Source organism: Diadema setosum, chromosome 5 (assembly GCF_964275005.1).
Source record: "Diadema setosum chromosome 5, eeDiaSeto1, whole genome shotgun sequence".
Classification (NCBI taxonomy): domain Eukaryota; kingdom Metazoa; phylum Echinodermata; class Echinoidea; order Diadematoida; family Diadematidae; genus Diadema; species Diadema setosum.
In genome coordinates, this window is record NC_092689.1 from 30,141,996 (window position 1) to 30,169,028 (window position 27,033).

General features: G+C 37.9%; 2 protein-coding genes across 3 annotated transcripts in view; one reads left to right on the plus strand and one right to left on the minus strand.

Moving 5' to 3' along the window:
- The first annotated feature begins 3,138 nt into the window (after window positions 1–3,138).
- LOC140229274 (uncharacterized) lies at window positions 3,139–7,154 on the plus strand. Of its 2 annotated transcripts, XM_072309550.1 has the most exons (4): window positions 3,139–3,261; window positions 4,151–4,201; window positions 5,002–5,115; window positions 5,802–7,154. In XM_072309550.1, the coding sequence occupies exons 1-4, from the start codon at window positions 3,202–3,204 to the stop codon at window positions 5,817–5,819; spliced, it is 243 nt and encodes an 80-aa protein (XP_072165651.1). In that variant the 5' UTR covers window positions 3,139–3,201; the 3' UTR covers window positions 5,820–7,154. The 2 variants fall into 2 exon arrangements, with proteins under 2 accessions (XP_072165651.1, XP_072165650.1); XM_072309549.1 differs by lacking the exon at window positions 5,802–7,154 and having other exon boundaries at window positions 5,002–5,204.
- A 3,753-nt stretch (window positions 7,155–10,907) lies between these two features.
- LOC140228674 (acetyl-CoA carboxylase-like) overlaps window positions 10,908–27,033 on the minus strand; it is a 91,247-nt gene continuing 75,121 nt past the window's right edge. The window contains exons 41-51 of the mRNA XM_072308936.1: window positions 26,087–26,341; window positions 25,440–25,560; window positions 24,773–24,869; window positions 23,674–23,770; window positions 23,170–23,305; window positions 19,600–19,777; window positions 18,770–18,915; window positions 17,895–18,016; window positions 16,919–17,089; window positions 15,707–15,846; window positions 10,908–14,817 (exon numbers count right to left, since the gene is read on the minus strand). Coding sequence (XP_072165037.1) covers window positions 14,694–14,817; window positions 15,707–15,846; window positions 16,919–17,089; window positions 17,895–18,016; window positions 18,770–18,915; window positions 19,600–19,777; window positions 23,170–23,305; window positions 23,674–23,770; window positions 24,773–24,869; window positions 25,440–25,560; window positions 26,087–26,341 — 1,587 coding nt within the window. The 3' untranslated portion in view covers window positions 10,908–14,693. The remainder of the gene's footprint in view (window positions 14,818–15,706; window positions 15,847–16,918; window positions 17,090–17,894; window positions 18,017–18,769; window positions 18,916–19,599; window positions 19,778–23,169; window positions 23,306–23,673; window positions 23,771–24,772; window positions 24,870–25,439; window positions 25,561–26,086; window positions 26,342–27,033) is intronic.

The window sequence follows — 27,033 nt, forward strand, 5'->3', positions numbered from 1 at the left end:
AACAACAATGAAGGGATTATCAGATTAAGCTGAAATTGAGCGTGTTCTATAAACACATTCTGTCCATGATTAATACCAACTTTCAAAGCAGTAGTGTTATCCTTTCAAAAGTTATTAGAAAGTGAAGAGTGTGTAAAGGATTTTAAGAAATGAAAAGGGGACTAGCGCTCCTAGACATACTGGACCATTTCTCCCCCATAAAAGGGTTGTAGAAAAACTGCTGAAAGCACACTTTCCCATCAATGTTATGATCCCAAACTAAAGAATAATGTAGAAGAAGGATAGCTCCTTCAGAAAATATGAAAAACCCAATAATGACTCGGTTTAGGCCTACCCATTTCACCTTTTTTGAGTCCTCACGTAAAATCAAGGGGTGCGACTTTTTGTTTGTTTTGTGATGCACGGCCACCCGTTTGCCTTTGTCTTGTGTCTCCTCTTATAAATCATGGAGGCAACCTAGGCCTTTCATGTTACATCGTTTATTCAAATAATAAAGAATGCTGGAAAAAACTCATCACTTTGTTGTTTTTCTGGGGATCACAGAGAGTGTGCATATTAACCATCATCTTCTATCTCCCCTCTGTTCTTCTCCCCTCCATCATAGCACCGGTGATTTAAATTCCATTGGTCTTTTAAATATTCATCCAGTATATTATAACCATTGACAAAAATACACACATTCTTCGAAGGTTATCAACCAACTTCATCATCAAAATCATTGACATCAAAATTAGGGCTCCCTCCTTTTTAGCCTTCCTTTTAAAATTCGTTAAAAATGAATAAAAGGTTTTTTTTTTTTTTTTTTTTTTTTGGGGGGGGGGGATAGATTGTGCATAGATCTGTCCATATCAGAAGTCATTATGACCACCAGTCTGTTTTGTTCCGCTTTGTTGCAATAAAAAAGAAAACAAATTTTTATTGAATTTGAATATTGAAATTTATGATAAATAAATCTCTTGCAATCTCTTACTCAGATTCGAGATCACAAACTTCAAATGCCATAAAAATGCCTTACATTGTTTAGATTAGTTCTAATTGATTATTTTCAAGTTTAAAATAAAAACAAAGAAAACTAGAGATTGTAATTTGTCATTACTGACAAATTAAGGTGATCCGATTTTTTTTTTTTTTAATCAGTGATTCGACTCCTGATCGCAATAGGCATGACCATACAGGTTTCATCTGTGTTTAGAGACATTGGCCGTGTGATGTTTGGATTCTCATTTAGAAAAGGGAGTCATATCTGCCATCTTTGGTACCAAATTCTGTATACACTAGATAACGAAGATATAGCAACAAATACATATGACCTTTGACCCACCTTTACACTCCCAAGATGGCACCTGAGGAAAAAGTGATTAATTTGTGAAATGATTCTTGCGACATCGTCTATAAGTGTGCAAAATATGGGAAAGATAGGACAGGTATTCACCAAGATACAAGATGAAACAGTTATGACCTTTGACCCTTATTTACATACCCAAGATGGCGTCTGATCACGAAGTCGTTATTTTATGAAATAATGTAGGTGACATGAACTAATCATATCCAAAATATGGTGGTGATAGAGCATGTTTTTCTTGAGTTTTTGCAAAGAAAGTTGCGCAAAGAAAGAAATATTTCAATACATCGTTGATGAGCTTTAATTTCAACCAAGTATTTTGACGTGATACCGACATCGTGTGAAAAAATAAAGGGAACTCATATGATAGAACAAAGTCTCAGCTACAACATAGTAAAATCTGGGAGAAATTCAACGTAGGATAAGTGTGATTCTGCTCGATAAAGGTAGTCATGTTAATTTTCATTTCAAGAGAAACTGCACTATTATAGAGATAACTCGCAAATGGGTCAAATTTGACAAGGTTACATTCAATCTATTTTTACGAGGTGAAGATTTCATCCAGCGAAATATTTGACTGATTAAAACTGATAGAGAATTAAATAAGCTACAGTATACTGAAATCTGGGTGAAAATTGGCCAGGGATAAGTGAGATACGCTCGAGTAAACTTGAAATTTGATGACGTCATTTTGAAAATTTACTTTTTTTTACTTTATTAAGAAATGTGATATCTTTTAATCATTTTGTCAGCATAACCAACCCATGAAATGATATGTACAACTCATCAGCTTTCAGAATGTGTCAAGAAAATGGGGGGTCACCGTCCATCCTGACGAGTAAAATCCGATTTAAAATTGGCGGTTTTTTGGCATAGTTGCACTGTGTATCCCCATTGACGCACGCGCGGAATTTTGAATTTGACGGGCCCGTATGACGTCATATTGAGTGGGATCGACTTGAAACTTGGTAGAAATATTTCTTGACATTTTGGACATCCGATCCGTGTGAAAAAACTGAAAAATTCTATTGGATATGAGCTGTGTGTGCGAATATGTGCGCGCGCGTACGCGTCCGTCCAATTTTTTCAATTTTTCAAAAAATGCTCGAAATGGTCTGAAACGTGTGCAAAAAAATTTTGAGCTCGTTTTGAGCATACAAATATTTCCACGCGCGCGTACGCGCGCGTTTTGAGATTAAAATGAATTTTGAGAATATGAGTAGAATTCACTTGACTTGAAATATATGTGACGTAAATTTCATTGAAATATTCCATTCCATTAATGAGATATGCATGAAAATGTGTTTTCATATAATGACGTCATAGTGACGTCACGGTCAACTGATCACTATGATTTTACTTGCGCTGTCGTCTTTGCGACATGATACATATATGGTATAAGTTTGATATTGATAGGTAATGCACTTTCTGAGCTAACCTCTGCACAACTTTTGAGGAGAAATAAAGAAAGAATCAGTACAGATACAGAAGGTGATCCGAAGGATACTCGGATCACCTAAAAAAAAAACGTTTCGGGCAAGTAAAGATACGAAGAGAAAGAAATCTACTTGCTCGAACTATAATGTCGAGCCAGAACTGAGTGTGAAGTCGAAGTCTCCTACCACCTCCCTCAATGTACCAAAGTGCTCCACCCAACCTCACCAAGAAAAGATACCAGTGGTGTGTTGAAGGTGCAGCGGGCGCGAGATAGATGCACGCACAGGTACCATATCATACCAAAATCATTACACACACCTTTCCGTACCCACGACAGCTCCAGAGAACTCTGTGTTAGGGACGCATCGCGATAACAGTGCTATCGTATTTTGTGCATCCTGCAGAAGTCGTTTTATAGCAACATGGGTGCTTGTAACGAGTGCTTGTTTGGATCAAGGGAAGATTATCCAGAAGAGGATCCTGTAAGTATTTCGGGAAGGACCATTCAAAGTCGATTCGCATTTATTAAAGGGACGAATGGACAGAGTCAGTTTATGGTTGTCGCCTTATAGTAGTCTACGAACATGATTGTTGACGGGTGGGACTGTACGAAGTCCGGCCGGTGTTCGTTCGCCGGTACGGCCGAGGCCTACGGACGGGGCTGGGGTACCGCCGTATCGGTACATAGAAATACATTGTATATCTAGTCTAGATGGGTCCTAACGTTAGATCCTGGCCTAGTACATAGTAAGTTAAGTAGAGGGTAAATTTCATAGTCAGATTGGTAAACAAGATGCTGTTCTGTGTTTATATGCTCACTACAAGCATTATTGCCCTTCCTTGGAAATAATGTGGTTGAGCTGAGTGGAGTCTTATGTGGAAAGTGATAAGAAAATTTGTCTCGATTGAAAGAATAACAAAAAGAAAAAGAAGAAAGGGAAATGAGAATTGACAGTGAGACTCCAAGAAAGAAGAAGAAGATCCATCGTGGAGTAATGGAGATATTTAATTTACTTTTAAAAGGAAAAGAGTAGCCCATTGTACTGTGTATGTATGTGTGTGGAACCTTATTTTTGTGTGTAGGTGTACTAGTGCTCTATCTTTGTACGGTATGTATGTCTTTAAATAAATTATAATATAAAGTCACATCTGCACCCACCCACGCAGCGTCATGAAAAATCCGTTCTGTTGCTGTGTATCCGTGATGATGTTGTGTGTTTGCATGTAGTATACTTGCGTGTATTACAAGTATATATAGAAATCTATATGATGCAATATGAAAATTTCCAGCCTCTTGACTAGAGTCCTGAACTCAAGAGAAAATTGTTAATGTTCATACTTAATGAATTATTTGACCCGTTTCATGAACAGGAGGTGAGGAGAAGACAACAGGCAGAAGCAGCAGAAAGACGTTTGCAGCAGGTAACAGTCTCTAACACTGTGTTTCTGATATTTTTTAACAGTTTCAGTGTTTTCATTATGTTGGGATTACACGGTGTGCTTGCAATGTACATAATGTATCATACCATAGCATTGCGCTTAGGAACATCATGTTTTATCATCAGGTATGGAAGTGGCTAGTCATGGAGATGTGTGTTAAAAAAAGTCCTCTTTGAATTCATAATTAAATTAGGATATTAAGGTGAGTTGAAATGCATAAATATTTGAGTCAGTGACTGGTATTAATTTTATGCTGAGAAAGACTGCAAAGCAAACAAAGGCATCTTTTTGATGAAAAGAAAAAGAAAATGTTGATCATCTGGAAATAGAAAGCCTTTGATGAGATTTTGAAATGAAAGTGGAATGCCTAGCTGGTTCCATGACATTTGCTCCAGCAAGAATTGCTTCCATGAAATATCTGCATGCTAAGACGAACATAAATTCTACCCACAAACATAATCCTATTCCTAACCCTAATCCTTACATCAGACTAAATGTAAAACCCTATCAAAACCCTATTAAACCTAACCCTGTGTCCTGGGAGAAACCCCCCCCCCCAAAAAAAAAAAAAAAAAAAACAAAAAAAAAAAACAAAAAAAAACAAAAAAAAACAAAAAAAAACAAGAACAATAACAAACAAGACAGAGCAATTGTGGTAGAGCAAATGTTGTGTCACCTTCCTAGCCACACCCATTGCCACATGCACAATTCAGTCCCAAGGTGATGACATGTAAAATTCCTCACAACAAAAGTTTTTAATCCTCTCCAAAAATACAACACAGCAAGAGAGTCGAGGACTGAAGGATCCAGAGGGAGTAAAGAGAAAGCAGCAGCAGAAGGAAGAGGCGGAACGGAAAGCGGCTAAAATGGATGACGCAGGAGGGGGTGGGCTCAGGGTAAGATTTGCTTGCTTTGTTCATTTGTTTGTCGTTGTTCTCTCTCTCTTTCTGTTTAATTCATGATCCACTTCTATCCAGGAATTGTTGCAGGGGGAGTTCATTCCATTGCAACAATCCTGTGATATATCCAGACATTTATAGCAATTGATGATGCTAGGAAATTGATGATAATCATAGCTGAATCAGTTACCACAGTGCTATCTCCCTATATGTGTGCAGTGCCCTAATTAGATGCAGTTGCTGCATCATGGCTTGTAACTACAATGTTATATGATGAAGCTTTTGTGTGTGTTTTCTTTTGTGTGTGTGTGTGTGTGTATTTTTCATAGATAAAATATTTAATTCATATTCATTTAGTGTACTCTTTGATAGGGGATATTACGTTTTGTGTTCTGTATATACAGCTGTATCTGTTTTGTATAATTACTTGAACATTCAAGTGAAACGTAAAGCAACGAATGAAATCAAAACAAAAAATATAGGGAAAAAGTTTATGTATGTATAGGTCTAAAACTATTTGTATCATGTCCTTCAGCAGCTACAGGTGGCATAAATCACAGGGATGCTAACAATTTATAATCCACATGAACATACTGTTTGGATAATCTTTATTATTATTATTTACAAGCAATGTGTCATGCTATTTTCTTTTCATTTTCTGTTTTCTTTTTTTTTGTCAACAGTGGCAAGTTAGCTCTTAGGGACTGATTGGCTACAGCTATTAAAGGAGATGGCATGTGAAGATTCTGATGTCAACTTCTACGTGTTCAAATGTGTATGGTAGGAAAGAAAACTGATATCTATTATACTCTTTTAATGAGAATAGGGGATAAAGTGAAGGCGTATTCTGCTGGTACTCATACAGCAACACTACTGGTCAATTACCTATGGCATCAAAAGAACAGAAGAAGTCTCCATGCTCATTAAAGGCTTGCTATCTTACTCCAATACAAGACACAGTGTTAAGTAAGTACAGAGTGTTCAAGCTTGCACACTAGGCTTGCTGATTTAATGCACTTTTTCCTGAACAAATGTGAGATGCTATGTCACCAGATCTTCACTTTCAGTACTGCAGAGCAGATACTGGTATATAATTATATATTTGTTTGTTTGTTTGTATGATGCAACTCATTGGCAGCATGGGAGCTTTCCAGGCACACATAAATATTCATTGTAGATAAAGGGGAATTTTTTGTTGTTTCATTTCACTTCAAACTGGCACCTGTCTAGAAAAGGAAGAATTACCTGCTTGAAGCAGGACATAGAAATTGAATTTGGACATTTTGACACTTGGACCATTAATGAAAGTACACATGTACATTGAAATATAGTCTGCACACTTGATTGGTCTGAAAAATGACAGATATGTTGTTGGGGGTTATTTTGTGTTGGCTTAGAGAAGACCTCCTAATGGTGGAACATCAACTGGGGTGAAGAATGTGATGTTGACTCTATAAAGGGAAAATATGGATATTTTGAGTTGATTCATTCCAATTTCCTTTGAGCTCATGAAGTAGCTTCCATATCTGGTCATGGAGTTTTAATGGTTGAATTAAAAAGGGGTTGTAGTTGCTAAAATAATTGACCAAAGTCATGATTTTGATGCCTTTTATTTTCTTTCATTTTATTTTGGAAGAGTTGTGAGGTGATGACATTCATGATTTTACTCCATACACAGTACATTCAAATCAAACCTGAACACGATCATATGGAACTGCTCCTAAGTTTCAAAATTTCTGTTGGAGACATTGAATTCTCATTCTTGTTTTGCCTGTTAAAGACCGAGAAAAAGGGAACATTGTATTCCTCTGTGTATAAACATTGTATGTACCTTTTTAACTTTGAACTGTCTAGGAGGTATCTCTTGGTATTTAAAGGGACTGTACAGTACTGGTTGAGGTAGGGATTCATGTTTTGAACATTCCTAAGTGAGATAATGAAAAGCCTCTCATGAAATATGAAAGAGCCTCTCATGAAATATGAAAGAGCATGTAATTTTAAGAAGGATTCAACGTTTATTTGACGAAAATTGGTTTTCAAATGGCTGAGATATCAAAAAAAATTGCTAATGATAAAAGGCGACATGCCCCAACTTTATTAGTATCTCTTTGTTTCACTTTGTTTTTGGATATCTCAGCCATTTCAAAACCGATTTTCATCGAATAAACTTTTGATACCCCTTAGAACTGCATGCTCTTTGACATCTCATAGAGTGGTTTCTGAATATCTCACAAAACGTTAAAAGCTAAATCTACACCTCGACCAGAACTGTACACACCATTTAATGTACATGTTATGTATGTGCCAGCAATTTGTGCATTTTGTTAAGTAAAGATGGATTGAATTCTCATGAAGAAATGCTGTTGTTTGTATTTATCATTTTGTTATTGCATAAAGTAATTTATATCAACATTACATGTCATAGTGCTATTTGAATAAAAGCCAGGGTGCACTTTCAGTGAAGTACAAGCAAAAGTGACTATATTTCACAAGAATCTATCTCTTGACTTTGTTATGAATACATGTACATTGTAGTTATAATAAATGTGTTGTGCAATTTTACATTCATTCTAAATATTGCAGAGGTAACAATCACAGTCACATAATTACACTGTATATATGCTCAGTGAAGTTCATATAGAACAGTTGTTACTATTCTTTGAGATTACAAAGACAATTTTTTGCCACTTGCCCCCCCCCCCCTTTTTTTTATAATGTGAAAACATATTTGAGGCACTCTGCAATTGTCTCAGTGTTGATTTACAAATGTTCCGAACACCTTTTTGTTGTTGATACAGAACCGTTATTTTTGCACATTGTCTTTCATGTCGTTGGTGGAGATGACAATACCTTGTATCTCAAATTTTGGTGAAAACCACTTTTTTGGTTTAATTGTCAGATAATCAGGTAAGTGATGTCCTGTCCAAATCCTATTTGTCTTACCCCCAAAATAAAGCCACCATGGCATGCAAAGAAAAAGCAATTTCATTTGTTAACATTTTCTTTGGCTGCAATGTTTTTTCACTCTCCTGAATTGAATATTTGACATTTTTGAGACACAAGGTCTTGTTGCCACAATAGCGACAGGATTTTTTTTTTTTTTTTTTGGTTTTTTTTTATACACTAAGGTGAAAATTTGTTAGTAAATCGTCCTACACTGTATTTCCAAAATCTGTTTAAAAAAATGTATGTTGCTGAATTACATATCATTGTGTATATGACATCAAAGAAGCAACATGAGAATCACTCTCGAATTGAGTAGAAAATCTTTGATCATCTTGGATATTATATTATACAATTTAACTAAGATTTGTCTTTATTACATTAATTGTGGAGCAGTACATGTTGAGTAAACTGAAACTGCTGGAACCTACTGCCAAAACTGTCCAAATCCCTTTCCACCTCAGAAAAAAAAAAAGGAAAAACAAACAAACAAAGTACAGATAGAGGACAGGAAGTAGAAAACTTACTTACTTGCCTTCTATGTCTTCAAAATTGATAAATGATTTGTAAAGAGAATAGTGACACGGTTGTTGGAAATCCGACATCCGCACTGACTAACTAACTGGAAGGAAGATTGTGTTTGAGAAGAAATAAGGCATACAGCTGTACCCAGGGGTATCATCTGTCAGAACACTTAACCTTGTCTTTCCCGCTAAGGACAGAGTATTACTTTGAGGCCGTGATGGCTAAAGTAGGGAAAAGACACTGTGAGAGGAATCTGGGTGATCGTCTTTATTTGTTTGTTTGTTCGGGGTTTTTTTTTTTTTTTTTTTTTTTTTTTTTTTTTTAGCTATTCATGACTATCACCCCTTCTGGGTAACTCCAAACCTGTGCTTGTACAGAAATTGAAAACTTTTATCAGATGTGCATGTTGACATTCTGGTTTAATCTGTCACATGTTCACTTTTTGAAGATGCTCGATACAGTATGCACATTGCCAAACAAAACAGGAATTATGGCTCCAAAATAGGCGATTTAAGCGAGCACATTGTGCTGTAATTCATGAATTTTGAATAAGTTCTACATTCAATCTCCATAATCATATTCAAATGTGCTAGTGGTATGTGTATGTCATTAATCAGTTGATTGATTAATTTCCGTAAAGATAAGCTTTTTGTAATCAACACAGAAAAGTTAGGACATTCATCATTATTTTTTATCTGCTCGTTTCTTAGCAACTATCAATGTGTGACGAACTTGTCAGTTTTGTCTATCATAAGTAAACATTGGTACATGTACTATAATCAAGTAGATATTTATGTGCATGTGTGTCACGTACATATTCTAGCTATACTTATTTATGCATGATGAACTATTGTACACTCTTGTTTACATATGTTTTAATCTACAATGTAACTGTGTACTACATGCCAAATCTCTTGCAAGGTGAAATTCAGGTGTTTTTGCATTCTTACATTTCAAAAGTTATTCACAGATGTCTATATTCATAAATGAGTGAATTTTGTACCATATAGTGTGAAATATAACTTTGTACTGCGAGGGGCACACAAAATGATGTGATGTAGTAAGGCAAGCACTTTGCTATTAAACACTGGACACTAAAGCTAGCTTGTGCCAGAGTCTGTTACATCAGTAGCTGGAGTGCCTTTTCCTTCCCTAAATAAAAAAGCACACACACATACACACACCTACACACACACATACTACATACATGTACATGTATTCTTCCTTCACAGAAGTTTAATCATTTGCATGGTATTGCAGTTTGTGTATACCCTATTCTATTAGAATTCAAAAAGGATATTTTTACCTTGCTTATTTAAATTTGTATAGATATCTGTATACAATTATTGTATGGTGCAGAAATTGTGAGCATTTGTCAACTGCAATACCATACTAGTTTCAAAACTTCCATTTTCATGCAGTGTTAGAAATGTTAGCAGGTACAGCATACAAAGGTGTATTTTAAAGCCGAACACAAAGCCTGCTGTGGCACTGAAAAACTAAAGTGTGTACATTGTAATCTGTGGAAATGTGGAGATCAGAGACCTCTGTATTCATGGACTACGGTACTGCTGTAAATGCACAATTTGTGTCAAAGGATAAAAAGTGGGAGAAATAAAAAGATATCTTGTAATGGTATACAATACTTTGTTTATGGTAGAGTAAGGCATGCACTGTCTTTTGTTGTTTTAAATCCTTTCAGTATATATAATCTATATGATGCTTGGATTCAAACTGTTCATTTTTTTTTTTCCACTGAAGATTTAATGTATAAATATGTAGTGAATAGGTGCATTTTGTGGAATCAGTATGTGTTCTTACAACTGAAAATGATGGCTCTGGGAAATGACTAAAAATCAATATTGGATGATAACAGCCCCCCAATAAATAAATAAATAAATAAATAAATAAATAAATAAATAAAAGAAATATGCAGAAGTTGGAGGTTGTTAATAGAATATAGATACCTTATCAAGACTCAACTTGTAATAAATGTCTGACAAGTATTTCACATGTGTTCTGTGTCATTTGTTGTCGAGTGCTGACCTTGTTCTGCCAGGAAAATTACTACCTGTATCTGTCACTTTTCTCATGCATCAAAAGTTTATAATGCATATTACCCCAATGACACATTGATTATTCCAGTAACTAGTAAGCATCAAGATTTCTGTAAATGTTGCCTTGCATAGAAACACTTGTTACAGGTGATATTTGTCCATTATTCTGATGGCTCGTTAACATTCTTGAACATAATTATGCACTTATGATGGGTCAAAAAAAAAAATGTTATGACACAAAATAACACAAACCAGAGAAATAGATTCTGACATGTACCACTGCCAATTTATTAGATGTAAAAAATGCCAGGTCAATTTACTAGCAATGTCTGTCAATGCACATGACATGAAGCTCTGTGATAATTAGTGCATCTTTTTGATGTAGTTTTTATTTACTCCTTTACTTCCCGTCATTGGCACTTACACACTATTGGAACATCAGTTCACATCACATTCTGACAGCGCAAAAGTTAAACTGACTGGCTTTCTCGTTAGCGTAAGGCTGTTTACATAGATTGCATAATGTGCAAAACATACATGTAGTAAGGCTATTCAGGGAATATTACACACAGAGAATATGAGGTGCATAGTGCTGCTTGAGTGATAACATAAAATAAGGAGTCCAATTAATGCGAGAGAAGAATTTACTAATCATGGACCTTGGATTTCAGACCACTGATGAGATGCTACCAGACTTCTGACTTGCAGTCCTTGCAGTGAATCTCAATTACCACAAGCTTTGCTCAAAGAGAACAAGTAACATTTGGGTATCGATAAGTGTTGCAATTGAGTTACTATTTTCCTTTGAAAAGCTAAATGGTGAATCAAAATACAGGTGCAGTGTATGTGTTCTATGAACCCTGCCCTCCCATCATCAGGTCTGAATCACAATAGGGCATCTGGGTCCTGAATGGATTGAACACATTCAAATGAAATAAAAAACATACAAAATAAAAGTGACGTGCTTCCTTCGACAAATATGAAGATTTAGACATTCACACTCAAAAGAAGCCGTCACTCCGTACTCGGTGATTTGTTCAAAAGAGTACGCAAGACCACTTCATCGAAGTTGGAATTACATTGCCATTTCCCCCCACATAATATTTTATTCATAATTGGGTAATTTAAGGCAGATTTGGAGGGTTTTCTCTCAAATTAAGAGTCTGTCACACTACAAATGCACTAGGGACTCACAACAAGAAGCCACCACTGACAGCAACCACTGCCATTTTGTATCTTGCATTGAAAGACCACTGCTGTGTGCTTAAGCATGTCATCGTAGGTGCAATTATTTTAGTAAACAACCACCTCTGCTATCTGTTGTAGAGCTTTAGCACCTTCATAAGGATAGTCATATTGAAAGGTCACTACCACTGCAGAGATGTCAGTCTGTTGTGTCAGTGGATTTTGCTACATGTGTCTGATCTTATGGACAGACCCCTTTGATCCTGACCCTCTCTTTCCTCATATAGTAGTGTACTACTGCCTTGTAATGCCCTTGTCGTCCATATGAATAAACCCGGGTCCTGTTGCACAAAAGTTGAGATCAAAACACAGTATAGGCCGGAAATCAAACACAGGTCTCTGAATACTTAATTCTGATTGGCTGACACCTCAATTATGTTTGATTTTCTGATTAAATATGTTTGATTTTATCTTCATATACAACAGGGCCCAGTGTCTACCTGTTCACCAGCCTTTGTACTGGGAATAACACTCGTATCATTGCAAGTGTGATATTTCAGCCCACACAACTTTGTTGCTCATGAAGTCTTCAAAGAAATACAACGAAAGGAAAGAGATATATCAATTACAAACTTTTCTCTCTCAGCTGATCAGAAAACTTGCACTTTACACCAGCTTTTATGCCAGTAAATGCTGATATGACTTCAAAAATAACATTGTCAAAAAACAGAAAAAAGAAAAACCAAAAGGTTCTTGTTGGGTTACAAAATGACTAGCTCCTCAAACAAAATTACAATTCTCACTTGGCAGTACCTCCCTATTGTCAAAATGAATATAGAATTCCCTTTTACCTACGCATTTACTATCAGTACAGTGAATAGATAATAGCATTGCACATATCAGCACACCTTTGTGCACAAGACAGTTCATTTTATATTCTTTCTCCAAGGACTTATAGTCTGCAAAATATATATATCAAAATGGAAATACAGACACTCGTATCATAAATCTAGAATCCTCTGAAAACAATTTACTCCTTGGTCCACTATACTCTATCAGGCATTCATTCTGCAAATTGATCTCGTACACTAATTTAATGTCATTGCATATGTACAAAAAAGAACAATAACACACACTGAGAAATGAATTGACTTCCGACACCATAAAACATGTTAGTACATGACAAATTGACATTTCACCTTTAAAAAGAAGAAAAACAGACTACCAGAAGATATATACTTTTTAACTGAGTAATTTAGGAACATTACAACATACATTGTACATACACAGCGAGTCAAATAGACTCCAAAATCACAAGATTACCATCATTTGACTTCACTCGCTTGTTCTCTACGGTAACAGTAATATAATCATGGCACATTTGATTTACTGGTAGGTAATTCTAGATTAGTACAAAGCTGCAGTGCATGGATAAAATTCATATAGACTTTTTCTTCTGTTTTTGTCTTTTTCAAAGCCCTGAGTACAAAGTACTCTCCCTAAGTACTGACAGTGTCATCCACATATTTGAGCAATACTTCACGTGATTAATGCAACAGCCACTCATCCATTTTTGCTCTATCTTTTGCCGTACGAGTATCGCAAACAAAGATGTTGGCAGAATTCTCGCGGCTGTTCTGGAATTGAATGCAAACACAGTGATATGAAATGCACACCATTCTTCCACATGATAACCTTATGATTACAAAAATGGTTTCTTCTTTCTTCTTTTTTTTTTCTTTTTTTTTTTTATTGTACATTATCACAGACACCAGAGTTGTCTATGAAATATTTTGGACTCGCATCTAAAAGTGAAAAAAAAAAGAAATCCCTCACATCACCCTGTGTCCAGTCAACTAGTACATAATATCTTTAATTATGTCAGCTTTAAAAGCAAGAAAGAGACTAAAATCTAGTTATATTAGCACATGAAAACGATATAATGCTTTACTTGTCCAAATTATGGACAATGTGATAAAGACAAATGCAACATTACAAGCTTGTGCATAGCTTTGCCTTGCATTCGAATATGAGACGGCAATAATAGATGCATCGGGAATACGACCGTTTGCATACCGTGTTAAACTGCCAACGAGAGTTTTGCTTTCTACCTACACCACACACACAACACATTCACACAACATCCCTCATGCATGGGGCAAATTGCACCAGTCAAATTCTCATCTCCTTCGTCACCTCTGAGTTTTGCAAATACATGAAGATGAAAATGAGTTGGAAGAGCATTCGGCGGTTTGGTTCTTCATCGTGTGACTACACAGTTCAACTACATGGTAGCACTCTTTGAGCCACTTATTATATTCTACTGGATAAAACTACATGGTAGTACTCTTGGAATTGGTTCGTGTACTGCACACATTGTGATGTTGCGTTGGTTTTTTTTTTGTGTGTGTGTGAATTTTGCATGTTGCCCGATAGTTATGAAACAACAACACACCAAATCATTGCCTCCCCTAAACACAATTACGATACATATTATCGCAGAGGTTGGAAATTGCTAACTTTGCTTCTTGGGGACTAGAAGATACCTAATCTATCACTCCAACACCATGGGGACTAGAAGATACCTAATCTATCACTCCAACACCATTGTTTTCTATTTTGATCTATTGATCTGAACAACCTGCAAAAGAGTATCACAGGTCCCAATTCATGAAATATTACATGTGCAAAATATATGGCATACACAGTATCTCATAGAATATTTTGATGCCTTTTGTTTGTTCCTTTGGTTGGTCGGTGAAATACCCGATGCATGTTTGATGTTTCAAGGTTGCTCACAAGCCAGTCTTTCAGCTATGGGTAGTGGTCAAACAGACTGCCACCCTGTTGCAGGTAGATGGCATCTCATGTGGACTTGTGCTCGATGGTGGACAGTATCCTGGAGGCCTCGGTGCGCTGGCTGGGGGTGAGCTGCTGGCTAATGTGGATGATGGAGTCCAGGGCCACCTCTGGGTGCTTGGATACCAGGCTGTAGGGGGGCGATTAGGTGGGTATGGTCAGAGCATAGTAGGCAGGTGGGATGGGGGGGGGGGGGTAGAAATGGTGTCCGACACAAATTCATGCATGATTTCCTTGGCAAGGAGAGCTCTATTCACAATAAGATTACCCGGTACTTACTTTTTGCTATTTACAATATCTCTGTTCTGCTCAAATGCAGTTAGGAGTTGCATTTGCATATGCTTCTCTCCTCATCAACATCAACATTGGATCACGAGAACTACTGCAATAATCATTGTATTTTATGTATTTTCTATTGATTTAAAATTGATTTTTCTCTTGCACAAGACACTAAATGTCTGTGCATTCTGTCAGTCATGAGATCAACAAAGACCACCTGTTGACCACTTACTGTAAAAGTGGTTTCTTTCGCGGTGGTTTCATTTTCGCACTTTGAGGTTGAACCGCGAATTTAACATTAGCGAAAATGTTTTGAAAAGTCGCGCGAAATTAACCATGCAAGGAAATGTTTTGAACTCGATGCTTGTTACAACGCTATTGCGCACACGCACACACGAAGATTCCATGCATTGAGTGTGTTGATGGTCAACACACACACAGCGATACTGCGCAATGTAGGTCAAGCATGTTATAAAGTACTTGAGAGACGGGATTTCAGGTAAGCCTGCATTTAATTTTAATTTCTATTTAATAAATAAAAGAGCAATTGGATTATAAGTTTAGGTTTTCATGTGCAAAATAAAACAGTTTTTGCCGACTGTGAATTTAAACACACATAAAAAAGTCTGCACCGATGGAAACCGCGAAAATATCTGTACGAGAAAGAAACCACTTTTTCAGTATTAACCTTCTCTTCAATCAAATCCTAGTCACGATGGGAGCAACTGATTAACTCTCACCTGCGGACGACCTGGATGATGCTGTCCCTCTTCACAGCCTTGATGTTTTCAGCCAGGAAGGAGGTCTGAGTCTCTGCCTCCTTCTTCTCTTGCTCCACCAACCAGCTGGTCACTGCCTTGTTGTCCTCCCACAGATAGGACTACAAGCGGGCATATATAGAAATAAGAGGAAAGTTAGCCATGGGTAGTCAAATAATCAAACCGTCTGTCTACCTATCAATCCATTCTTCTGTCCATTCATGCACACATCTATCTATCCACCCTATTCATTCATGCATCCATCTATTCATCCATGTATTCACATTCATCCATTCATCCATCTATTCATCCATCCATTCATCTATCCATCTATTCATTGATCAATCTATTCATCTATTAATCCATCATCTATTGATCCATCCATCCATCTATCCATCCTATCCATTCATGTTTCCATCCATTCATCCATCCATCCTCCATCCTTCCATACATCCATCTATTCATCAATCCATCCATTCATTCATTCTTCCATCCATCCAGCCATCAATTATCTGAAGAATGACTCTGCTAACGTATTTGTGAATGAGTTAAAAGAAGAAACTCATATGAACGACATACACAAATTATGCTTAAATGGAATTCCAAAAATTTCACTTTCAAACAGTTTATCTATTATTCACTCCATAGGCAGCCATTAATGTGACCGAGAGTGCGCACTTTTAAGGGTGTGTACAGTTCTGGTTGAGGTGAGGATTTAGCTTTTAACGTTTTGCGAGATATTCAGAAACCACTCTGAGATGTCAAAGAGCATGCAATTCTAAGGGGTATCAAAAGTTTATTTGATGAAAATCGGTTTTGAAATGGCTGACATATCCAAAACCAGGAGAAACAAAGAGATCCTAATAAAAGGCGTGGCCTGTCGCCTTTTATTATTGTCACTTTTTTGGATATCTCAGCCATTTGAAAACCAATTTTCATCAAATAAACGTTGAATCCTTCTTAAAATTACATGCTCTTTCATATTTCATTAGAGGTTTCTCATCATCTCACTTAGGAATGTTCAAAACATGAATCCCACCTCAACCAGTACTGTACAGTCCCTTCAAACCAAACAGGAAATTCCCAAATTCCACTATTTCATGTGCATCAATCTACATTGAAAACCAGTTCACCCATATTGGCTTAACCACAACACACTGCCATCTGCCTCCAAAGATATTTTTGTCTACTCACGTTGACCGTGCCCTGGTCCTCTACGAACCACCTGCGTAGCATGGAGCAGATCTCTCCATGTGACAGCTTCTCATTGCTGGCGGAGATCCGCTTGATGACCGCGTCCTCCAGCAGCAGCCGCCTGAGCCGCCAGTAGAAGAACTGGCGCGACTTCTTCCACTGGAGGATCTCCTGCAAAACATCAAATGCACATGAATCATTATAGATTGGATGCTTGATGAGAATTGATGAAACAGATTTTGTACCATCTGAGTTTGCATGGGAAGATGTCCTTCATCAAACTGATGGTGAAAACAATTCTCGCTGGGAAAAGATTTCCTGTGCTAGATCTGCACACACACACACACACACACACACAGCTCACTACTGCTGAAATTACTCTGTAAATGAGGTCTGCCCTTATCATAACATGAACATTTATTATTTTGCGAAGAAAATGACAGAGTATGTATCACGCTTGATATACTTGATAATATACTCAATATCCCTTAAAAATTTCTTTTGACACATTTTGTTTCTTTGTGTTTTTCTTTACTGGCAATAATTCAAAGATATGCTTGAAAGAAAACTTGCAGCATATGATTTGAGACCCAGGGTAATCAATAGATGGGATTTAATGAATACTGGAGGGACTTGCAGAAGAGAAGTGTTGTAAATATGGAATGATTTGCCACATGGATATAATCAGGCACATCATACAAAACATTAACATCATGTATATAAATATTTCAACAACAAAACAAAAAAAAAAGATGAAAGAATTGAACCATACAAAGTCACACAACACATTAGTAGGATTTCAAAAGTCAGCAAAATTGAGAACAAGCAAAGTTCATCTCATAGACCCGAGTTGAAAAAAAAAAAAACAAAAACAAAAGGAATTACTTGAAAACGTTCATTCTGAAGAAACTGATTCTAAGAACATGCTTTAGATATTCTCCATGAGACACCATGTTCAATAGTATGCTCTACTCACAGAGATGACTCCCTTCTCCATCATGCGACCTGCCCTGTCATGAAGGTCAGCAAAGGTCACGGCCACGGTATGATAGATTGGCAGTAGAAGCTCCTCCCGCTCGGACAGCTGTTTGTTGAGAGCTGGTGAGATTGTCATGGAAACACAGAAATTTCAAATAGCTGCTTTAGTGTATCACTTTCACACAATTGTGGGTGTTCATATTAATGGAAAAACTATTTAAATATTTGAATGATAGATGGATTACAAGTATGCACCCAAATTCAAAGCACACACACCTTCTTTTTACCTACAATTCCCACCTGATAATATCACTGCATACAGGATTTGGAACATAATGTCACTAAAACACTCATAGTATCCCAATAATGCCTTATAATGCATCACTATCATCATCATTACCATTACCATCATCACCACCGTCACTGCCACCGCCATTGCCATCACCATCACTATCACCATCACCACCATCATCACCATCATCTCCATCATCACCATCACCAGCATCACCACTATCATCATCATCACCATCATCACCATCAGCACAATCATCACCATCATCAACACCATCACCCTAACCATCACCACTAACACCACCATCATCTTCACCATCATCACCATCTCCATCATCACCACCACCATCATCATCACCATCATCACCATCACCATCATCAACACCATTACCACCAGCACTATCACCACCATCATCATCACTACCATCATCACCACCATCACCACCACCACCACCATCACCACCATCACAACCATCATCATCATCTTCATCACCATCATCATCACCATCACCACTACCATCATCATCACCACCATTACAAACATCATCATCATTAATATCATCATCTTCTTCTTATCCATACCCGTCTTCTCCTCCTGAGAGAGTTTTGGGTGGGCCATCTTCTCCATGATGGACATACAGACAGGGTCGATGCGCCTCATCAGCTTCACCTGGTCCTTCCGCCGGAACTTGATCTCCACTGTGCCCTCCGCCTCCAGGACGCCACCTCTGTTGGGAGAACACAAGTTTCAAAGTTTACGGCTGAAATGCGGCATACAACATGTAGATTTCAGAGCAGGTACAATGTAATTTGAGTGCAGAATGAGATTCAGATGGGAGTTAAGTACTCTATTACACAGTCCTCAGTCACAGCCAAAACAATATGACCCTTTATACTAAATCCTGTTTTTAAATGGCATCTTGTACCCTCCTTATACTGCAGTACACACTGATATTTTTGTGATTGGCAGTTGATTAGACATTTTCACAAGTAATTAATTTTGCGCTTTGTGGTATTCTCAATGTCATGATAATTGAACAATAAAAACATACCACAAACATTAAGTGTGATTTCCCAAACAAACTTTCTTTGTTGTCAAACATTGCTTGAAATGAGATAAAATTTCAGGATTTGAGCAGGGGGCCCCCAATAGCACGGCAGCAAGGCTCTACTTAAAGTATTTGGTTGATATTGCTATAATTATGCTAGTATGTGGACCTGGGGCAGTGTATGCAAGGGAAATCTTTGTTGTTAGTTTTGTTGATATGTTGTTATTTTGAGGATCGAGAGCCTATTTGAAAATTTCACAAAAATACAACTACTGTGATGAGTTCAGCAAATACAGTACCCCATTAGGCCCAACGTCGGTAAACACACAAAGACAATGTGGCCAAATGATTGACAAGCCTCACCTGCTGTCCTGGTCCGCATACATCTCCATGTATCGGGGGTTGATGGTGGGATCAATGACCACCCAGGATCCACCCCTCAGTTCAGCACAGGGAGGGATGTAGACCATGACCGGCTGCTTGTACTCGCACAGACCGTCCACAATGTAGGAGCCGTACTTAAGCACCTGTTCGTACATGTCTGGGGAGCAAAAAAATTTTTTAAAAAAATTTAAAAACGAGACATGAAAACTCGTCACATTGAGGACGAGTTAGGTGATACGCTTGTGGTCATCAGATGACAGTCATCTGTGATCGACAAAGAAAAGAATGTGATATAGGCACCTTGAAGTTGTATTGAGCGTGCATGCGAAACCGTTTCTGTAACCACTCGGCCACGGGTCATCCACGGAAATGGTAAGACAAAAAAACAAACAACAATGTATAGATATAACAGGGTGAAAGTCAATGCCCACTCAACTAACGTGGCCGTGTGAACATCTATTGCATTGCTAGACGGAAAAGCGGCCTTGTAACGACTGAGGTCGCTATGCCATTTCTGGCAACTTGGGAAAAATACGTCCCGCAGACATAAAACCTATAATCAGCTGGTTTTGATACCTTGCCTTTAATCACAATTTTCAGTGTAATGACGTCATCAAATTACAAAACAATGACATCGTCTTGAAAGACAATTGTTCAAAGTACAACACCTCAGTCGTCGTCATTACATACTATGATCGGTTTGACAAAGTCAACCTGCAAAATTTGCTGCAGTCGAAGCAATGTGGTCTCGAACACACAAAAAAGAGGGATATGGCGTGTGTGTGTGTCTGTGTGTGTGTATAGGTGCGTTTATATACGAACGTGATTTCTACATGGACGAATATGTAATACAAAATTGAAGAAAAAAAAACCAGTAAAGTAGCTAAGTATTTTGTTTCGTGATCTTGTGGGGTTCGAACCCGCAACCTCACGTCACTGAGACGCCGCCTTTAACCACTCGGCCACACGTCTCGATGGGAAAATATGGGGAACGTTATGGACTTGAAAGACAGTTGTTCAATATATAACACATTCATCGTACGTTGTCAGTTTGCTATTGACATGACGACCTATCACATGACTATGAGGCAGGTATTAGTACCTGTATGAAATTATTATAGGCATGGTTATCAAATTGCCCTAAAATTTCCTTATAATTGCCTTATTTTTACACACAGTTATGCTATCCCTTTAAACTTTTAACAGTTTAATTAGAATCATTAACATCATACATTAGTACCATATTCAGTTCCATAGCTGATCACGTTTGCTAATCAGTTAAGATTAATTGTCTAGAATGTGTCATATGGCCAACCTGTATACACACGTATATATACACACACACACAATGCTAAATGTATGTATCAAACATTTGTAACACAACTTTGAACTATATAAACTGTAGGAATTATCGCTGCACTTATCATCCATACTTTTTATCACTATCTGAAACTCCACAAAAACCACTAATTGACAAATAATCATCAATACAGAAGACTGAATACCTTTTTACAATGTATAGCTTGTTACATGTATAAATCAGCACAAAGTAACCACGACTACATTGTGTTACTGAATTGATATGAACGAATTTCATTTTGTTACAATATACTATATCAGTTTGAAAAGCCCAGCCTGCAAAATTTTGCAGCAATCGAAGTAATGCAGTCTCCAACGCAAAACAAAGGTATACTGTGTGAGTGTGTGCGTATAGGTGTGTTTACATGCAAACGTGATTTGCACAAAAAAAAATTTAAAAAAAATTATTATTTTCTTTAGTGCTCTTGTGAGGATCGAACCCGTACGTGTGCAACCTCACGTTTCTAAGACGACGCCTCTAACCACTCGGCCATACGTCTCGACGAGAAAATTAGAGGAACGTAAACTTATGTACGTGAAAGATGAATCAGGAATCGTTTGGTCCGCATTCCATTCTCATTTTCAGTTTTAAATTGCAAAATTGTCAACCTCATGAGGAGATTTCAAAGAATAAAATGCATGATTACTGCAGCTTATTGTCACAGCTACAACATACTTAAGTTTCAGAGGAAATGAAGCAAAATCAGCTGAGATAAAGGTGCTTAAACGTTGTCAAGTCAATGCATGGTTTCTAAAAAAATCACCTCCCATAGACATAACACGTAAACTTGTCCGATTTTGCGTCTTTACCTTTAAACACAATTTAAAGCATGATGACGTCATCAAATTTCAAAACTATGACATGGACTTGAAAGGCAAATGTTCAAAGTACAACATATCTGAATTTGGGATAATATTGAGCTTAAACAACAGAGATACGAGCAAATGAATCTCAGAAACAGTACCTTAAAAAAATTAATTCCACTTTTTTGATTTCAGATGATGATATGATGACGTCATAATGTATTCATGGAGATATTGCTACTTGAAACGTTATTTCCAATTCATATGTTTTTGTAATATGCAATAAAAACATAGGGTAACCAGACGTTTTAAAGAGCTATGGCGAAATAAACAAAGACATGTTTTTCGCTATATTTGCACATAGACGCGCACACGAAATTTCAACTTTGACGCCAACGCATTCCTTTGTTATAGGTCAAAATTGATCGGAAATCAATGGATATTGTTACTTAATGTATCAGGAATCCAAATCTGTCAAAAAATGTGCATTTTGATTTTGAAAATGTGCGAACGGACGCGAACGCGCGAAACGCTTAAATTTGTCTGAAACTTCGAGATTTCCCATTGGTAAGTTGTTTTGAGCCTTTTAAAAGTTTGACGCGCACGTACGCGCACGTAATAATGTCCTAGGTAATTCGCATTAAAATGTAAGATAGAGCGTGACCTGAACTTAATGTCCACCGAAAATGATACAGAAATGACCTTTATTTATGAAGTTATGATCGATCATGTAACATGGTCCGAAAATCACAAAATGGCGCCTACATGACGTCATAGATATGTTACTGTCATGAAAACCTTATTGTGGCTAGATATTGTCATGAGACATGTTCCCTGAAAATGTCATGTTATTCCGTAATGTCATTCTTGAGATATTGATGACACAAAATTGTCCAGAAAGAAAGAAGAATAAAAAGAAATAAAGAGAGATTTTGACAATCACAATAGGTGATACGCTGATAGCGTATCACCTAAATAGTTTTTAACAACTATTCATCAGTGTGGCACTGGTACAAAATATTTTTTTCTTTCAAGATAGAACTTATAAAAACTGATGCAAGTACTAGTCCTGTCAATCATGAAAGCATGTTATAGTACAGTTGCTCTCTCTTCTCTTCACAGACACATACTCCAGAAGATATTTTTACGTTTTCACCTTTAAGAGGGAAAGTATGGAGAAGGGGGCTTGGGTGTGGTGGTACCGGTGATTAACCCACTTCGTCTGAGAACCAAATTTGTCTAGTGCAATTAGATTTAAAAAACTTGCTGCCTACAAGTCAAGGAAAATTATGGACCAGTTAAAACCTACTATGACCCCCCCCCCCCCAAAAAAAAAAATAGTTTTACAAGCATATTGGTGAAAATTTGAGGAAAGAGAGTTCGCACCTTTCATTCCTCCGGAGAAGCCCCTCCAGTTGGCAAAGACAATGAGGGGTAAGCCTTCTCGGTTGAAGTCCTTGATGGCCTGCGCCGTCTTGAAAGCTGAGTCAGGGAACCACACCATACCGGCCTGAGCGATGGACTGCAGTCGGGGGGAAAGGGGCAAAGATGACGAGATGATATAGGCGTGTGGAATCATTTCAGATTCAGAGTGTTGCAAGCAAACGAACGAGGGCAAGGCACATCATAAACTTTTTAACAATGTCCAACATCGTAAACATTCAACATTATAAACAATGTCGACATCATAAACACTGTTAAATGACAGAGTGACATGCTGGTCCCAGGTATTGGACAACATCACACAGAGAAGGCACACAATAGAATGACAAGACATCACTTGCCACCTTCATTACATGCACTTACAAAATACAATGTAGACGGCTTTCGTTTTTGTTTTTTTCTTCTTCTTCTTCTTCTGCCACAGTCACAACATATTGCCTAACTCACCTTAGCTTCGGAGTCTGGGTTGCCAGGATCGGCTGGAATCTCAATGTTTACTGTCCTGGTTTCCACGGCGATCACACCAACAGGGATGCCACCCAATCTATCAGAGATGATGACAAAAATGCTTTAGTATTGACATTTAATATAGTTCTTGCAAATTGTTACTTGACTTTCCGAAAAACAACACAGGAACGCAGATCCTGCCTTACGTCAGTGATGCAATCATTCCTACCCTATCTGATGTCATATCACTATTCTAAGTACAAAGAGGAGTTGCCTGTTTGAATATGGTCACTGAATCCAACTTGATTTGAGAACCAACGGATCAACGGAGTGTTCAAACTTTAACACAACCCTCATCTCACTCTCAATTTATACATCGCTCACTTCACTGTTATTGTATGCCAGACTGTCAGAGCCAATGTCAGACTAAATGCCTGGACATCGGAAATGGTCCTCAACCATTACTGTGCTTTATTCATCGACTGGTATGCAAGCCAGGTGGAACATTTCCTTCGATGACTAGAAGAATAGGGAGATGCCGTTGATTTTACACATACAGCTGTACAGTGTACATCTCAATAAGCATAAATAATTCAAAAATCATGGAGGTTTTTACTTCATCTTGTCACAACATGAAAAGATAATCCAAATTTTGGGGAGCCTCTTGTAGAACAATGTAAACTTTGCAGCTCTGGAGATGTATGGAGACAAATTGCTAACAAACTGAGATCATCTAATCCCCATAATATCCTTATTGTGTCACTATGGCCTTTCCATTGGATTGAGGCATTGTGATGCCTGAATGCACTGGTTATCCAGGGCCAGATCCAGGCATTCCGTAAAGAGGGGGCGCCTTTACAAAATTTTTTCTTTATATTTCTTTTGTTTTAACAAAAAAATTAAGGGGGGCGATGCGCTCCCCCCTAGATCTGCCACTGTTATCTCACACTTTTGTGGTAGAGTTGTTTTGTTTTGTTTGTTTTCTCTCTTTTTTTTTTGCGGGGGGGGGGGGGGGGGGGGAGGGGGATCAGTTACAAAATTACAATCTTATATGTGCAGAAAAGTGCTTGGGAACGAAAAGGGGGTAACAGTGACTTACTTGGCTCGGCCAGCGACGACAGTTTGGGCCCACGGTCTCATGATCTCCATGAAGGAATCCTTGTCAAAGAAGCCGGACTGCCACTCACTAGCCTTATCTGAAAACGAGGAAAGATGGGTGGAGAAAGTGTTACACTATTGAAATTAAAGTTTTTGGCATCACTCTCTTTCTGGCAGTACCTTGACTCAGCTGTATCATTTTATCATGATGTGGTGTGTCATCGACTACACTTCACACACACACACACACACACACACAGACAAAAAAAGAAAAAAATTGGAGAACGTTTTGACAGTAACCTGAATCTGGCTCAACCTTGACGTCAATTCGGTGAAACCGTTCTAAGAAATCAAATGCAATAGTTCGCATGTTATACAGTGTACCTACAATGTATGGCAATTCTATACAGCAACAGGAACTTTCAAAAAAGTTGCAACCAAATCAAACCATAATATATGTATACCAAATGGCTCAACTGAAAGATTCTTTTACTATACACCTCTTTGGTTCAATTGTAATTTTGACACAACACAAAAAAAATTATTTTAGGGGTTTTATTATTACTTGTGTTTTCTGTGTAGTTCAAGTATATACATGTAGTTAGTTACTGCCAATTAATAATAGTCTCTCACTTCCCCACCCTCCCCCATCCCCACAGTAAACTCACCAGGGTTGGGTCTGCCAGCCAGCATGTGGCGAGGGTCGTAGGGCGTCTTTGAAGGCACAAAGTCAATTTCCCTCTCTACGGGATCCACACTGGGAACGATGGGTACAAGGTAGTCCCGGGCCTGGGAGGAATAGAATGAGGGGAAACAAGAATGGCAACTGTGTGTAATGCAGAGTCAGATCACCATTGCTGGGTAAGCTGAGGTGCACATTTTGTTTCTGGCATATAAAAACAAACAAACTTATGTTAAGGCTTATGAAATATATAGGTACAGACTCAAAAATTTATCAGCTACAGATGAATCCAACTTCAGAGCACTGCTACTTATGGCAGCCATAACTGGGGGCTTCCACAGAAGAACAAAAGCACTTTCAATGGGTTAAGCAATAAGCCAGGTGCATTGCTATGTCAGTGCACAAATTACCACGAAAAACAGCACCCAAACCGAATTGGTCTATAGAGTACCGAACTGATGATGTCACCGTCTTTTTGTCATAGCTTTTGGTTGGAACCAGGTGCAAACATGGCTAGCAATAATGGTAATCACAGATATTTGGGCTAGGTGAGACTGTTTAGAACTAGTTTCCATGTCAATGAATAGATATGATGCCACATTTTGGTACTCTGTACCGGTATCTTGATCTTACCTTTGGCATGTACGACAGCCACTGAAGGAGGGTGCCCACGCCGCGGAAGTCGTCCAGGGCCACGTCGTGGGTGACGCCGTTGTTGTGCATGATCTGGATGCCACCCAGCTGGCTGTTGGAGGTGTAGACCTCGCGGCCCAGCACCTTGTTCAGCGCCGCCGCTCCCGTCAGGATGATGTGCGAGTTCTCGATCTGAACGACGCGCTGGCCGAGACGAACGACGTAGGATCCGATGCCGATGGCACGGCACGTTACCTGTTCAACGACACAAATGAGAAAGATGACTTCAGAATTATCATTAGATATGATTTACTGAAGCTTGTCTTTAAGATGGTTACCATGGCGATGCTTGTCTGAAAGACACATAGAAGTTAATCGCACATCTATACCTTGAGGATATGATATATATAACTTATTCAAATTACAAGAAACCTGTGGAAGTTGATGCTCCAAGTGGCTTTGCAACAGGTCAACATACCAAATGCCCAACTGATCTATCAGCTGAAACCATTCGCTGCATTAAACTATTTCCAGTTGATGATAATAGTACAGAACGCATATGCATAGGTAATTATAATGTGAAGTGTGCCATAACTCCCTGACAAACTGCCTATAATGCCTGTATTGCCTAGCACAAAATAAATGCAGATACTGAACAGCTGGTCATATGCTGAGTAGATGTCATTCCCATGAAATTGAGTTCAATTTCTTGAAGGAAAACAGAAAATAATTGATCATTCATGTAAATGACTGCGTTTAAATGAAACTTTGACATACAAGGAGGTCTCTAAAGCATCAATTACCCCATCATGAACCGAATGCACATGAACTTATACCAATTGCATTGATAAAATATAAGCTAACAATCTTTAAAAAACGATAACTGATAAAATCTGACTGGAAACAAAACTATTCAATTTGACTGGTTTCCATTCAAATTAGTAGGA